At 53.9% G+C, this 14,970-nt stretch overlaps 1 protein-coding gene across 6 annotated transcripts in view; it reads left to right on the top strand.

Moving 5' to 3' along the window:
• GDPD5 (glycerophosphodiester phosphodiesterase domain containing 5) overlaps positions 1 to 14,970 on the top strand; it is a 90,247-nt gene that overhangs the window by 55,698 nt on the left and 19,579 nt on the right. For 4 of the 6 annotated variants that reach the window (XM_081241461.1, XM_081241460.1, XM_081241464.1 and 1 more), the window contains 3 exons: positions 4,388 to 4,491; positions 8,669 to 8,762; positions 9,390 to 9,470. In XM_081241461.1, the coding sequence (XP_081097587.1) occupies positions 4,388 to 4,491; positions 8,669 to 8,762; positions 9,390 to 9,470 (279 nt within the window). The remainder of the gene's footprint in view (positions 1 to 4,387; positions 4,492 to 8,668; positions 8,763 to 9,389; positions 9,471 to 14,970) is intronic. The other 2 variants (XM_081241462.1, XM_081241463.1) reach the window with 2 other exon arrangements.

The raw sequence follows: 14,970 nt of genomic DNA, 5'->3' as shown, positions 1-14,970 counted from the left end.
GCCGTCCCCATTTTACAGAGCAGGAAGCCGGCGCTCAGGGAGGATAAAGCAATGTCTTCTCCAAGGTCACCCATTTAGTAGGTGGCCAGTCACACCCAGCGTTCCTGGACTCCCAAACACAGCCTGCCTCTATCCGGTTGCTGTCTCAGAGGGAAGAATTTTCAGCCCAGAGGAGGGCCCAGCAGCACCCACAGGGAGAGTGCCCATCTCTGGAGCTGTGGGAGCAGAAGCAGGGCGAGCTCCTGTCCTGGAGGCCGCAGAGGCGGTCTCCGCCCCGGAGGACAGGCAGGGAACAGGGGTCCAGCGAGACAGCTCTGCCTCCGCCAGTAAACCTGAGGTCACGGTGGCACCAAGGGCAGGGAGGCGGCTCGCGCTCAGGGGCCGTCCTGACGCAGATTTCAGTCTCCAGGGTCAATTCGAGGGACGCAGGGGAGGTGCTCCAGACCCCGGGGGGACCCCAGCAGTGTGAGCAGTGTCTGTGTGTGTTCTGGCCCAGGGCCACGGTCTGGGGTGGGCAGGGGCCCACAGCGGGCAGCACACGTCCTGTGCGGGGCTGGGCTTTGTGGCTGCAGCGCTCTGTGACCCCGTGAGCCCCAGCTGCTAGTAGGCTCTCTCTCCACACACACATTCTCCTCTAAATGCAGAAGGCTGGGGGTGGGACAGAGACAAGAGGGGTGAGGAGAAGACGTGACAGCCAACAGGAAGTGAGCAGGAGAAACTGGCATACGGTTGCCCGTGTGGGGTGGAGGGTCTCGTCTTCCTGGAGGATGGGGGCGAGAGTGGGAGGAGACGGGATGGGGCCGGGCCTCTGGGATTCTCCGCCACAGTCACCCCTGTAACAGGGATGGAGCCCCCTGCCCTACCCACAGCCAGGGCCCGTCCCCTTCCCCAGCTGCTCTCAGCCCTTCTTCCTTGCGCCTTGACCGTCATCCTGCTCCCAGGCAGCTGCAAGACTGGAAGGAAGGGGCTGTGGTGTCACAATGGGAGCTCCTTCCCTTGGTTCCCTGAGGACCCCAGGCTTCGCCTGAGGATAAATCTGGGGTTGGATGATGTCCTTGTCCACTGGTGGCCCTGAGACCTCCCTGCATCCCCGCCACGTCCACACCTTCTTCTGTTCCTCACACCATGTCTGAGCACCGCCTTGTGATCCGAGGGATGTGGGCCCAGGGTGCACAGAGACACCTCAGCCATCCCTGCCCTGAAGGAGTCCATAGCCCAGTGAACTGTCCCTTTGTGTGCACCTACTGTGTGCCGCTTGACGTATATCACCTCATTGAACATCAACCCTCCACAAGTAGGGGGTGTTATTCCCATTTTATAGGTGAGGAAACTGAGGCTCAGAGGGGTTAAGTAACTCACCCAAGTGGCAGAGCCAGGTCTGTCTCCCTCTTGAGCCTGGGCTCTTTCCACCTCCACAATTCAGAATGTGATTGACAGTCAAGTTGATGGGTACCAAGAGTCTGCACAGAAGCAGTTAAGAGAGGGAGGTCCTGGGACTTCCCTGGTGGTCCAGTGGTTAAGACTTCCACTTCCCCGCCGTACTTCCACTGCAGGGGGCATGGGTTTGATCCCTCGTAGGGGAACTGAGATCCCACATTCCACGCGGCATGGCCAAAAAAAAAAAAAAGAAAGAAAGAAAGAAAAGAAAAAAGAAAAGGAGGTCTTGGGAGCAGGAGGGATGGGAGAGGTTCCTGAAGGAGAAGAAGGCTTGGCCTAGGGTGTGGACTCCAGCAAGAGAGGATAAAGGACTCTCAGGGGGCCAAGCTGGGTCTGGGATTAACATGCCTGGGTCCCAGAGGGCAAGGGCAGGTATTGCGAGAGCTGTGCAGGGCTGGTTCTCAAGGGGGCGGCAGAGGATTGCCTCCTGCCGGGGCACCTGCGTTCAACCCCACCTCCACTTCTCCCCGACTTGGTCACCTTGTATACGTTGCTCAATCTCTGACTCACCTCCACTCATCCATATTGAGCCTCTGTGCAAATTAGCAAAGAGTGCCCCTTCCCCAGGGATCTTGACTGTTATCTGCTCGAAAACTGTCATGACAAATAAGGACATCAATGGTGACCATGATGTGAGTGGCACTTCTTAGAGTTGGCACTGCGTGCTCAGCCATATGTGGTGGCCCTTCTCTGAGTCTTGGTGTCTTTGTTTGCTCTGAGTTGGGGATAAATACCCAGGCATTGTACAGACTGTGGGAGGTGATGGAGGGCCAGTGGCTCCCCCATCCCTGCCAGCATGGCCGTGGCCTCACAGCCTGCATCTCTGGAGCAGGGCCAGGCTGGCTTGTTGGGGGGCGGAGCTGGCTCAGGCCCCTCTCCTGTAACACGCCCTGACAAGGACCATTAGTGCCATTTGGAGGCTCTTTGTCAGTAGAGCTGCTGCTCCCCAGGCCACTTCCTCCCCCAGTTCCTGGCCTTCCCTCCCCTTTCTTCCAGCCCCTGCCATTCAGTTTTTTCCTCTGATTGTTCTTAGAGTGACCTGCCCCCTCCATCCCTACTGTGGATGGGGCCTCTTCATCCCCATGTACAGGCTCCCTGTGTCCTTGGGACCTCTGGCTTTCAGCTCCCAGGACTTTCATCCCTGGGTGGCCCCCAGCCCCGATTCATGCCTGGTTCCAATAATGGGGGTCCTAGTTCTTTGTTGCGGTTCCCAGGGGTAGGGAGGGGCGGCAGCCCCTCATTCTTGCCCTGTCCTCCCTGCCCCTCTCTCAGGATCCAGCCAAGTGAGGACCGTGGCCCTTAGTGCACAGGACCCCTGTGTACAGGACCCCCTCCTGACACCTGCGGTCTTTCTGGCCACCTGTCAGAATTACCCGAGTCCTGCATCACACATCACCATAGGACATTCCCCACCCCCCGGCACCTGTGGCGGGTTCTCTACCTGCCACTGTCCCTGCAGCTATTTCCCTGGTCCCATGGGACTCCATGCTGCTGGCCTGGGACAGGACCCATCATAGGCGGAGGCTTACCCCTCACCCGGGCCCTTCTTAGGACCTTGTCCTCTGGCCAGAGGCCTTGCACCTGCTTAGGCAGAGCGATCTCTGTGGACAGATGGCCACTCACCGCTGCTGGCTCGGGGTTCACAAAAGACCAAGGGCTCCTCTGTGGGGGTAGGGTGGTAAGCCCCTGGTGAAATCTCTCCTGGGTGGGCATACTCATGCCAGAGTAGGAGAGAGGACCTTTACTCACCTGCCATCTCACTATCGAATCTTTCCTAAGTTGCCACCTACCCTGGGAATATGAAGACCACCCAGATCTTCAAGGTGCTTACAGTGTAGCAGGGGGGACCGACATATAGAAGGACAGTTCTAGAACTGCAGGGTCTGTGCCTTAACCGACATGGGTGCAACAGTTATGGAAGCTCTGAGGAGGTGGGATTCACCCTGCTGGGACAGGGCAGGCCTCAGGGAGGGGGAGGGTTGCCCTATGGACCAGAGTGGGGTTGCTTTCTAGATGGAGCCATCAAGAGATTAAACTGGGATTAGAACCGTAGCTCCAAGCTGGCTGTCCGGTGCAGGAAGGATCAAAGAAGCCTGGAAAGCTGCAGGGAGCCCGGCAAGGGGCCCGGGAAGTGGCTGGGTGAGAGATGCTGAGCTCCTCCAAGCCCTCCAGCCCTCAAGGTGGAGGGTGGTCTTGGTTGTCTCCTGCACTGACTTCCCCTCAAGGGCTGTTGTTTGTACTGATGATCTCAGCAGTTTCCCAGAGAGCAGGATGTTCCAAGCTTGTTGTGCTTCTGAGATAAGGGGACGGATGAAAGCAGGGATGAGCCCAAGGGCCCAGCGGAAGTGCCTGCAGACCTCTCGGGAAGCATCAGAGGTGGCGTCAGCACCGCCCCCCCCACCCCCCCGCCAGGAGAGAGAGGCCACCCCTGCTGGGGGTTGTAGAACACCGCATTCCTTCAACTCTAGAGGCTGGGGCACTGCTCTTTAATCCTCTTCTAACTTGCTGTGTGACTGGGGCAAGTCACTTCACCTCTCTGGGCCTCAGTGTAGCAGGGGGCAGAGGTGAGGAAGAACACCTACTTTGCAGGCGTGTGTGAGGAGGGAAGGTGAGGAATGTGACCCCTCAGACTGCGGATCACCCTCCCAGTGTGAAGGCTTAGGCAGGTGTGGCCTTTGCTCCTGGAGACTGGTGCCCACTGGAAGGGCCTCGGGCTGCAGCACAAAGGGCCCAGCTCTGGCTCCCCACTGTTTTGTGACTTCGGGCTCAGTGATGTTGGATAGGTCACTTCCCTCTCTGAGCCTCAGGTCCCCACCCGTGTGAAGAGGGCAGTAATCCCTGCCTGGCAGTGGGGCTACAAAGGGGGAGGGGTGGGAACATTCTGGGTGGAGGTGGCCTGAGGGGCCATCCCTGCCCCCACTTGACCCCTTTCCTCATTTGGCCCCTCCAGTGGGAGCGCCTCTGGTTCCTGCTCCTCACCTTGACCTTCGGCCTCACGCTCACCTGGCTGTACTTCTGGTGGGAAGTCCACAACGACTACGATGAATTCAACTGGTGAGTGGGTATCAGGGGGCGGGGGCCTGGGGCCTGGTCATCCGGCGGCTGAGATGGGGGTGGGGGTGGGGGCTTCGGTTTGAGTCTCTCTCCCAGGCTGGTCCTCAGGGCTCTGCCACCACTGGCCACCAAATCTCTGTGTAGCCTTGGGGGACACAGTCCTCTGGAGAGAACAGAGGCTTAGCAAGGAGCTGAGACCAGCTGGGGAGAACAGGGAACTCCTTCCTCGCGCTGCTCTCATGAAAATCAGAACGTAAGATGGGGGCAGGGCTCAGCTGGGGGCTGGGACCTCTGGACCCCTTTGGAAACAAGGACTCCAAGGCCCAAAGAGACCAAGGCCTCAGCAGAGAAGGTGGCCCCAGACCCCAGGCCTCCTAACTCCCTGAGCAGGGCCTTGGGCAGGGCTGGTAGGTGGTTCTAGGAAAGCTCAGGGTCCTTTGTGGACAGCAGCCTCGGGTCCAAGGGCAGAGGTGAGGCTGGTACCCGGGTGCACAAAGGCACCTGTTTCTTCCTCACCCCCACCCCCGCTCCCCCATTGTCTGCCTTTGTTAAACAGTGAAAGGCACAGAGGAGTGGACGTTCCCTCGGTTCTAGTGGGAACTCCCCCATTGACAGGTGTGGAAACTGAGGCCCAAGTTCACACAACCAGTTGGGGGGCAGAGTTGGGGCTTGGCAGCCAGTGCTCCCTGTCCAACCAGTGCTGCCTTTTCCTTTTGGTTAGAAGTTCAGGGACTTCCCTGGTGGAGCTGTGGTTAAGAATCCGCCTGCCAATGCAGGGGACACGGGTTCGAGCCCTGGTCCGGGAAGATCCCACATGCCGCGGAGCAACTAAGCCTGTGCACCACCACTACTGAGCCTGTGCTCTAGAACCTGCGAGCCATGACTACTGAGCCCACGTCCCACAACTACTGAAGCCCACACGCCTAGAGCCCGTGCTCCGCAATAAGAGAAGCCACCACAATGAGAAGCCTGCGCACCACAATGAAGCACAGCCCCCGCTTACCACAACTAGAGAAAGCCCGCGTGCAGCAACGAAGACCCAATGCAGCCAAAAATAAATAAATAAATAAATTTAAAATTAATTAATTAAAAAAGAAGAAGTTCAGCTCAGTGTGACCATGGGCACATAAGTGTGAGTCCTCAATAACTGACCTCATCAGGTCTTCCTGAGGATGAAATAAGATGATGGACGTGAGAGGGCTCCAAGCTCACCTAAACCCGAGGGCTGCTTCCTGGGAGGCCGAATCTCCAACTGGTGGCCATTATGTTAGAATTTAGGATTTCTGGACTCTGGGCTTCTGATGGGCTGTGGTTCTAGGATTTTGTGATGACCCTAAGATTCGGTTCATGGAGCCTGAGCATCCACTCCCCTCTGCATGGCACTAGGCTGTGCTTCTGTTATTAATGAGCTCAATAAAGGACCGGCTGCCGTCCCGCCGCAGCCCAGCAAGATGAGCCGGAGCCCCAGCCGAGTCCCAGAGGTGGCCCCTGGCCTTTATTAAATGCCATAAATCAATTATTCATCCTTCAGGTATCCAAAGCACAGGCACTGCTGTGGGCAAATGGGAACATTCTCTGCTGGCCCTTGCCTATAGACCCTGGACACTTCTGCTGACCTGCAGGTCTGCTGCCCAGGTGATGGTCTACCCCCAACATGTACAGAAGGAGAAGCTAAGGCCCAGAGAGGGGTAGGACTCACCCAGGGCCACACAACCATTTGGTGCCAAATGCACATACTGGGGACAGTCGAGGAGACTGAGGCTCAGAGAGGTTAAATAGCCTTTCCAAAGTCACACAGCAAGATGCAGTCAGATCTGGGACAGAGACTTGAACCTTCCTGACTGTATCATGCTGTCCACGGAGCTACCCCACTCTGCCCAGAGAGTGAGCTCCCTGTCACTGGGCAGCTCAAGCAGAGGATGGATGCCTGCCCTGTCGAAGAGGCTGCAGAGGGAAGGGCTGCCTGGGGCTTAGGGATGGCCTGAGGACCTGCAGCTCCCTCACCCTGTCACCTGAGTTTCTTGGAGTCGGTGCTGGGATTCAGGAGCCCCTGGCCTGGTCCTCAGGGTCTAGAGAGTCTCCGGGGATAGCGCATGAAGCAAGAGAAGGTGAGTGAGACTGAAGTGGTCAGGGCTAGACAGGGAAAGCCAGGAAGGGACCATCCGGGCTGTTGCCGTCCAGCGGGGGCTCCCTGCCAAAAGGGAGCAACAAGTGGAGCCAGAACACTTTGCAGGAGTAGTCTCCAGGGCCGGGGCCTGCCCTTCTTTGGGCCTCAGTTTCCCCAACAGATTTTCCACTGGGATCTGAGGGTGAGGGCCAGGGGAGGGCTGATGCCCCATAGTGTCCTCCTGGTGTCCCCTCCCAGCCCCCTGCCCAGGCCCAAGATGGCAGCAGGCCTGAAGCTGCCTGGCGCCGGCTCAGTTTCTCTGACGACGTGTGCAAGTTGCTGCCTTCTCTGAGCCTCAGTTTCCCCAATTGTACAGGGAGGATATGGGTGGTTCAGTCTTCCTGGAGAGCAACTAAGCAGCATCTATCAGGAGCCTTAAAAAGTTCATTCCCTTTGGCCCTGTAATCCTATTTGTAGGAGTCTATCCTGAGGAAATAATTAATAATACAGAAAGGTATGTGCAAAAAAACCAAAACTGTTAATTTATGATAGTGAATAATTGGAAACTATTTTTTTAAAATTAGTTTCTGCTTTATAACAAAGTGAATCTGTCATACATATACATCTGTTCCCACATCCCTTCCCTCATGCATCTCCCTCCTTCCCACCCTCCTAATTGGAAACTATTAATTGTCGTTAGGAGGATGTTGGCTTCATATGGTACATTAATTCAATAGAAGACCGCGTGACTATTAAAAAAATCACATTTCCTCAGGATTTTAGTGACTTCAGTAAATGCTTGTGTTAATAAGAAGCAGAGGGCTTCCCTGGTGGTGCAGTGGTTGAGAGTCCGCCTGCCGATGCAGGGGACACGGGTTCGTGCCCCGGTCCAGGAAGATCCCACATGCCGCGGAGCGGCTGGGCCCGTGAGCCATGGCCGCTGAGCCTGCGCGTCCGGAGCCTGTGCTCCGCAGCGGGAGAGGCCACAACAGTGAGAGGCCCGCGTACCGCAAAAAAAAAAAAAAAAAAGCAGAGAAATGAGTACTTACCATGTTCCTCACCTCACTTCATCCTCAGGAAACACTATGAAGGGCACTTTGTTATCCCCATCCTGTAGGTTAGGAAACTAAGGCTCAGGGAATTCAGGTATTACATTTTATCAATCCTAAGACCTAATCTTTTCACATGTTAACATTGAAATTCAGATGAAAGTCACAATCAGTGGCATCTTAGATTCAGGGGAGCCTGTCACCTCCACAGAGTCCTGCAAGCCAGGGGATTTGAATCTGCGTGTGCCTCCCTCCAACGCCTAAACTCTGACTGCTGTGCTGTACGCAGCGGGGTCCCGGCTTTGCTGTTTACACAGATATATAAGCAGGGTTGGGGAGGGGTTCCCTGGTGGCGCAGTGGTTAAGAATCCGCCTGCCAGTGCAGGGGACACGGGTTCAAGCCCTGGTCCGGGAAGATCCCACATGCCGCGGAGCAACTAAGCCTGTGCGCCACAACTACTGAGCCTGCACTCTAGAGCACGCAAGGCACAACTACTGAGCCCGCGTGCCACAGCTACTGAAGCCCGTGTGCCTAGAGCCCATGCTCTGCAACAAGAGAAGCCACCTCAATGAGAAGCTGCACACCGCAACGAAGAGTAGCCCCTGCTCGCCACAACCAGAGACAGCCTGCGTGCAGCAACGAAGACCCAATGCGGCCATAAATAAATAATAAATAAACAAACAATAAATTTATAAAATAGCAGCCTTCTTAAAAAAAATATATATATATATGCAGAGGGGGGAACCCACCAGAAGGAGTCAGCAAAGTTTTGGTGATGGTTACTTCTGTGCAGTAGAATTAAGGGGAATTGTCTTCTTGTTTATGCTTCTTGGCATGCCCAGGTGTCCCCCATGAGCCATCCAGAGGCTGACCTATGACCAGGGAGACAATGACCTCCTCACTGAGTGGGCAGGGCCAGGTCACTGAGCGGGCCACGTGAGAGCTGAGAGCTGGCCGGCCCGAGGGAGCGTCCTGGCTCCCTGGTGGAGGTGTGACCCTTGCCCCTTCTCCTCCTGGCAGGTACCTCTACAACCGCACGGGCTACTGGAGCGACTGGTCCGTGCCCATCCTCATGACCACAGCGGCCGCCTTCACTTATGTCGCAGGCCTCCAGGTATGTGGGGCTGTCTCAGAGGGCAGGTGGCCCTGTGCCCAGGGGAAGGGAGACCTGGCCTGTGCTGGGCTGACGGAGGGGCCCACCCTGGTCTGAGGAGGGCAGCTGGCTTTTCTCCTGGCTGCTGGGGCTTGGTTCCCTCAAGGAGGGAGGTCCTCTTGCTTTTCCCCATCCTGGCATGTTTTCCCCCGACCCCGTGGAGCATCCCACTGTTAGGCCCCACTGCAGACTTCCTCTTCCAGGAACTTCTGCTTTGGTTCCTGCTCCCAATATAATACTCCCTCAGACTCAGGTTAGTCCCCAGGCTGGACTGGGGCATCCTGGGGGACAAGGCTGAAGTCTGCTTCAGAATCCTGGAGCCTGGAGCTCCCAAAACATTAATTAGGCAGTCCAAGTGAAGCAGGGCCCAGTGACCTCTTGAGGGAAAAATCCTAGAGGAGGAGGAGGCTGGAGGCCTGGAATAATCTGGGAGGAGGCCAGGCTTGGGCTGGGCTGGGCAGGGCTGGGCATTCCCATCGCCTTCAGGGAGGTTTGCTGACTGGCTGAGCCAGGCCCAGAGAGCAGTGGGGAGCAGGGTGTCTGGGGACCTGGCAGAAACCTCCAGGTCACACCTGTGCCTGACTCTAGCCCTGTGGGCCCCCTGTTCAGGTCCTGGCACTATGTCACATTGCCGTGGGGCAGCAGATGAACCTGCACTGGCTGCACAAGGTAAGGGCTGCCTCCGTGGGGGCTTAGGGAGGAGCGGGGAGGCCGGAGGCCGCAGCAGCAGAGGAAGAACCCGGACACATCTTCCCTCTCCTGCATCGTGATTATAATTGTTCTAGTAGCTAACACTGAGAACTCACTGTGTGCCCAGCACTGTTCTCGCGGTCTAGACTATTAACTCATTTAACCCTCACAGCAGCCCTGTGACGTTAGGTACTGTTATGATCCCATTTTGCAGTTGGGAAAACTGAGGTACAAAGAGGTTAAGTAACTCACCCAAGGTCTCCCACTTAATAAGTGGAGGGTCCAGGATCTTAGCTCTGTAGCCGTGCGCTTAACCAGCACAGGTCACAGCTCCGGCCCTCTGGCTGGCTCTGCCTTCAGTCTCACCCTCTCCTCCTCTTCAGTGAGCTCATTTTAAAACTCTGATCCAGTGATATTTCTCCCAATTTAAAGCCCTTCCCACCACTTCCATTGCTCCCAGGGTGATCCAAACTCCCCCACCCGGCATTAAGGCTCTGCGTGACTTGGCCCCAGCTGAGGTCTCCCAACTGCTCTCATGGGACTGTCACCCTCAGCTTCTGCCACATGAGACATCTCAGGCCCTCCCAGCACGTCTGCCTCTTCTCTGCTTTACCCCTTCATTCCTCCCTTTCTCTCTCTTTTGGACTCCTTTGGACCCTTCCTTGGTTCTCCTCCCCATCTACACAAGACTTCTCAGGCTCCCCCAGCACCCTCAGGCTCCCCTGCCACAGTCCTGACATCTCATCGTCCATTTCTGTCTGGCTCCCTGACCCCAGCCCTGCCTGGTCTGGGAGCTCCATGCAGGCCAGAACTGACTTTCCATCTCCGTGTCCCTGGTGCCCATGCAGGACCGGGCCCAAAGCAAAGAGGCTTCATACATTCCAGAGCCTTGACTCTCTTGCTTACTTTTCGTGGCATGCATGGTGCTGAATACATGTGGCTGATACCTGCTCCTTCTGAGGGCCTAGCGGGTGCAGGGGTGGCACAGAGCTGACCAAGAGAGAGCCTCTCCCTCCCAGGAACACCTGGGCCCTGGAGGAAAGGACGGGCCACCTCTTTCCCTAGAGCCTGACTCAGAGTGAGCATGCCATTTAGGAAGGGGCAGAAATGTCCAGAAATAACCACGAGCCCATGAGATGGGTCCAGAGTGACTCTGAGGGGAGGCGCTCACTTCCAGCTAGAAAGATACGAAGCAGGAACCGGAAGAGGGACGTGGTGAGCTCCAGTTGGGCTTCGTGGAGCGGGAGGTGCCTGTGGGCCTCCAGGGGGGCCTCTGAGATCTGGAACTGAGGAGTTAGACCCGGGGGACTGAAATCTTGGAGGGATGAAAAGGAGTGAGCCACGGGACTTCCCTGGTGGCTCAGTGGGTAAGAATCCGCCTGCCAACGCAGGCGACACATGTTCGATCCCTGGTCCGGGAAGATCCCACATGCCACGGAGCAACTAAGCCCGTGCGCCACAGCTACTGAGCCTGCGCTCTAGAGCCCGTGAGCCACAACTCCTGAGCCCGCGAGCCACAACTACTGAAGCCCACGCGCCTAGAGCCCACGCACCGCAACGAAGAGTAGCCCCCCACTCGCCAGAGAAAGCCCACACGCAGCAACAAAGACCCAATGCAGCCAAAAAAAAAAAAAGCAGTGAGCCGTCTCTGGTCCCCTCCCACCTTCCTCCTGCTTGTCACTCTTTCCTAATGTCTCCTCTGGGCTTCTGAAGTCCCCTCTGTGAGGGACTTTCTTCTCCCAGCTACAAAGCTGACACTTTGAAAGAACTGCACCCGCTGGCACCCCAGGTGGGGCTGGCGCACACCGCAGCCACCTCCTCTGAGGCACGCCTGGCTCTCAGCAGGCCAGGGCGCACCTGCTTGATCCTAGTGGAGAGGCGTCTGGAGGCCCGAGCTAGCCAGGGCAGCAGATCAGTGCAGGGAATCTTCTCCTGGGGGAAGGGGGCTCAGGTCGCTTCATCTGCACTGGTGCCAGCTCCCAGGGTGCCAGTCCTGCCTCCCTCTCCCCTCTGATCCCTCCCAAGAGATGTCAGCACGAGGAAGGTCCTTCCTGGCGGAGCTGATCCATAGCTGGACCCACTGTACCTGGAGGGAAGGAGTTCCCTGGGGCTCAGATTGAAACAGGGGCTGGAAATTCTACCCTTCTGTTTCTAAGATTCTATCATTTGATTCTAAGATTTTTTTTTTTTTTTTTTGTGGTACGTGGGCCTCTCACTGTTGTGGCCTCTCCCGTTGTGGAGCGCAGGCTCCGGATGCGCAGGCTCAGCGGCCATGGCTCACGGGCCCAGCTGCTCTGCGGCATGTGGGATCTTCCCGGACCGGGGCACGAACCTGTGTCCCCTGCATCGGCAGGCGGACTCCCAACCACTGCGCCACCAGGGAAGCCCGATTCTAAGATCTTAAGGAATTCTTATTCTTTTTGGTTTTGTTTTAACCAACTTTTGACCATTAATACATTGACATGGTTCAAAATTACAAAGGTACAAAGAAGTACAAAATGTAAATCTCCCTATTATCTTTCCAGAGATATTTTAAGTACATACAAATGTGTGTGTATGTGTGCATATATATATATATATACATATATATATATATATACACACACACATTTCCTTTTTCTTTAAACACAAGTAGTAGCCTATTATACCCTCTATTTGCACCTTAAGAAAACAAATTTGGGGTAGTATTTTTTTTATTGAAGTATAGTTGAGGTACAATATTATAGAAGTTACAGGTATACAATATAGTGATTCACAATTTTTTTTAATTAATTTATTTTATTTTTATATTTATTTTTGGCTGCATTGGGTCTTCATTGCTGTGTGCGGGCTTTCTCTAGTTTCCGGGAGCGGGGGCTACTCTTTGTTGCAGTGCGCGGGCTTCTCATTGCAGTGTCTTCACTTGTTGCGGAGCACGGGCTGTAGAGCGCAGGCTCAGTAGTTGTGGCGCACGGGCTTAGTTGCCCCGCGGCATGTGGGATCTTCCCGGACCAGGGCTTGAACACGTGTCCCCTGCATTGGCAGGCGGATTCTTCACCACTGCGCCACCAGGGAAGCCCCTGATTCACAATTTTTGAAGGTTATACTCCATTTATAGTTACTATAAAATATTGGGTACATTCCCTGTGTTGTACAATATATCATCGTAGCTTATTTTATACATAACAGTTTTATACATAACAGTTAATCCTCTACCCTCATCATGCCCCTCCCTGCTCTCTCTCCCCACAGAAAATTCTTGGAGCTCCCTCCCCTTCAGTACAATAAGAGCATTCCCATCGGTGTCCATCCCTTGCTCCTGTCCCACCATCTAATCCCTAGTTCCCGAGGTATCTAGCCAGTCCCCTGGTGATGGGCCTGATCAACATCCCAGTTAACTTTCAGTTCACGGGCGGCACAATGTAGCAGTGACCTGTGTGGGGAATTGCTGGGTAAAGAGTGTGTACTTTTGTAATTTGGATAGTTCCTGCCAAACTGCCTCCTTGCCAGGTGCCACCAATGCATGCTCCCTCAGTAATGTATGATTGTGCCTATAAAATCACCCTTGCACATAAAGTGTTCAGGGATTTCCTGACTTTGCCAGTCCCAATAGGTGAAAGTGGTACCTCAGTGTAGTGTTTTCTTTTAATTAATTTTTATTGGAGTATAGTTGATTTACAGTGTTGTGTTAGTTTCTGCCGTACAGCAGAGTGATTCGGTCATACATATACATATACCCACGCTTTTAGATTCTTCTCCCATATAGGCCATTACAGAGTATTGAGTAGAGTTCCCTGTACTGTACAGTATGTTCTTATTAGTTATCTATTTCATATATGGTAGTGTGTATATGCCAATCCCAATCTCCCAATTTATCCCTCCCTGCCTTCCCCCCTTGGTAACCAAAGTTTGTTTTCTACATCTGTGATGCTATTTTTGTTTTGTAAATAAGTTCATCTGCACCATTTTTTTAGATTCCACATATAAGTGGTATCATATGTCTGGCTTTCTCTTTCTGACTTACTTCACTCAGAGTGACAATCTCCAGGTCCATCCATGTCGCTGCAAATGGCATTATTTCATTCTTTTTAATGGCTGAGTAATATTCCATTGTATATATGTACCACATCTTCTTTATCCATTAATCCATAAATGGGCATTTAGGTTGCTTCCATGTCTTGGCTATTGTAAATAGTGCTGCAATGAACATTGGGGTGCATGTATCTTTTCAAATTATGGTTTTCTCTGGATATATGCCCAGGAGTGGGATTGCTGGATCATATGGTGACTCTATTTTTAGTTTTTTAAGAGATGTCCATACTGTGTAGTTTTTTTTTTTTTTTTTTTGGCGTTGGGTCTCTGTTGCTGCACACAGGCTTTCTCTAGTTGTGGCGAGCAGGGGCTACTCTGTTGCGGTGTGTGGGCTTCTCATTGCAGTAGCTTCTCTTGTTGCAGAACATGGGCTCTAGGCACACGGGCTTCAGTAGTTGCAGCACACAGGCTCAGTAGTTGTAGCTCACAGGCTCTAGAGTGCAGGCTCAGTAGTTGTAGTGCACGGGCTTAGTTGCTCTGCAGCATGTGGGATCTTCCCGGACCAGGGATCGAACCCATGTCCCCTGCACCAGCAGGCAGATTCCTAACCATTGCGCCACCAGGGAAGTCCCAAACATTCATTCATTCATTCATTCATCTGGCTGCGCCAGGTCTTAGTTGCAGCATGCAGGATCTAGTCCCCTGACCAGGGATCAAATCTGGGCCCCCTGCATTGGGAGCGCAGAGTCTTAACCACCGGACCACCAGGGAAGTCCCTCCATACTGTGTAGTTTTGTTTTGTTTTGTTTTGTTTTTTGTGTTACGCGGGCCTCTCACTGCTGTGGCCTCTCCCGTTGCGGAGCACAGGCTCCGGACGCGCAGGCCCAGCGGCCATGGCCCACGGGCCCAGCCGCTCCGTGGCACGTGGGATCCTCCCGAACCAGGGCACGAACCCGCATCCCCTGCATCGGCAGGCGGACTCTCAACCACTGCGCCACCAGGGAAGCCCATACTGTGTAGTTTTAATTTGCATTTCCCTATGATGAGTTAAGTTCAGCATCTTTCATCTGCTTATTAAGTCATTGACATTTCCTTTTCTATAAACTGTCTCCTCATATCATTTGCCCTTTTTGCTGTGAGATTTGCTTTTCACTTATTAATTTGCAGGAGCTCTTTATAGATTTGGAAAATGAGGCCTTTGGCTGATGAACTGCAAATCATCCTTCCTAGTTGTCATTCATCTTTTGACTTTGCTTGTTATATTTTTGCCACAGGAATTTTTTTATCCTTAAGGATTTTTCTATGCTTAGGGATTCGGTCATCTCTTTTATGGCTCCTGGGTGTTGTGTCAGAAAAGTCTTTCCCACTCCAAGATTATAAAAAATTTCTCTGTGGTATCATTTGGTAATTATGTTTCTACTTTTTTTTAACATTACCTTTGTTGTCCTTTTGGATGTTATTTTAGGGT

Source organism: Mesoplodon bidens, assembly GCF_964165515.1.
Source record: "Mesoplodon bidens genome assembly, chromosome: 7".
Lineage (NCBI taxonomy): Eukaryota > Metazoa > Chordata > Mammalia > Artiodactyla > Ziphiidae > Mesoplodon > Mesoplodon bidens.
The sequence above is the reverse complement of the archived record's forward strand: the minus strand, read 5'-3'. Positions and strand labels throughout refer to the sequence as shown.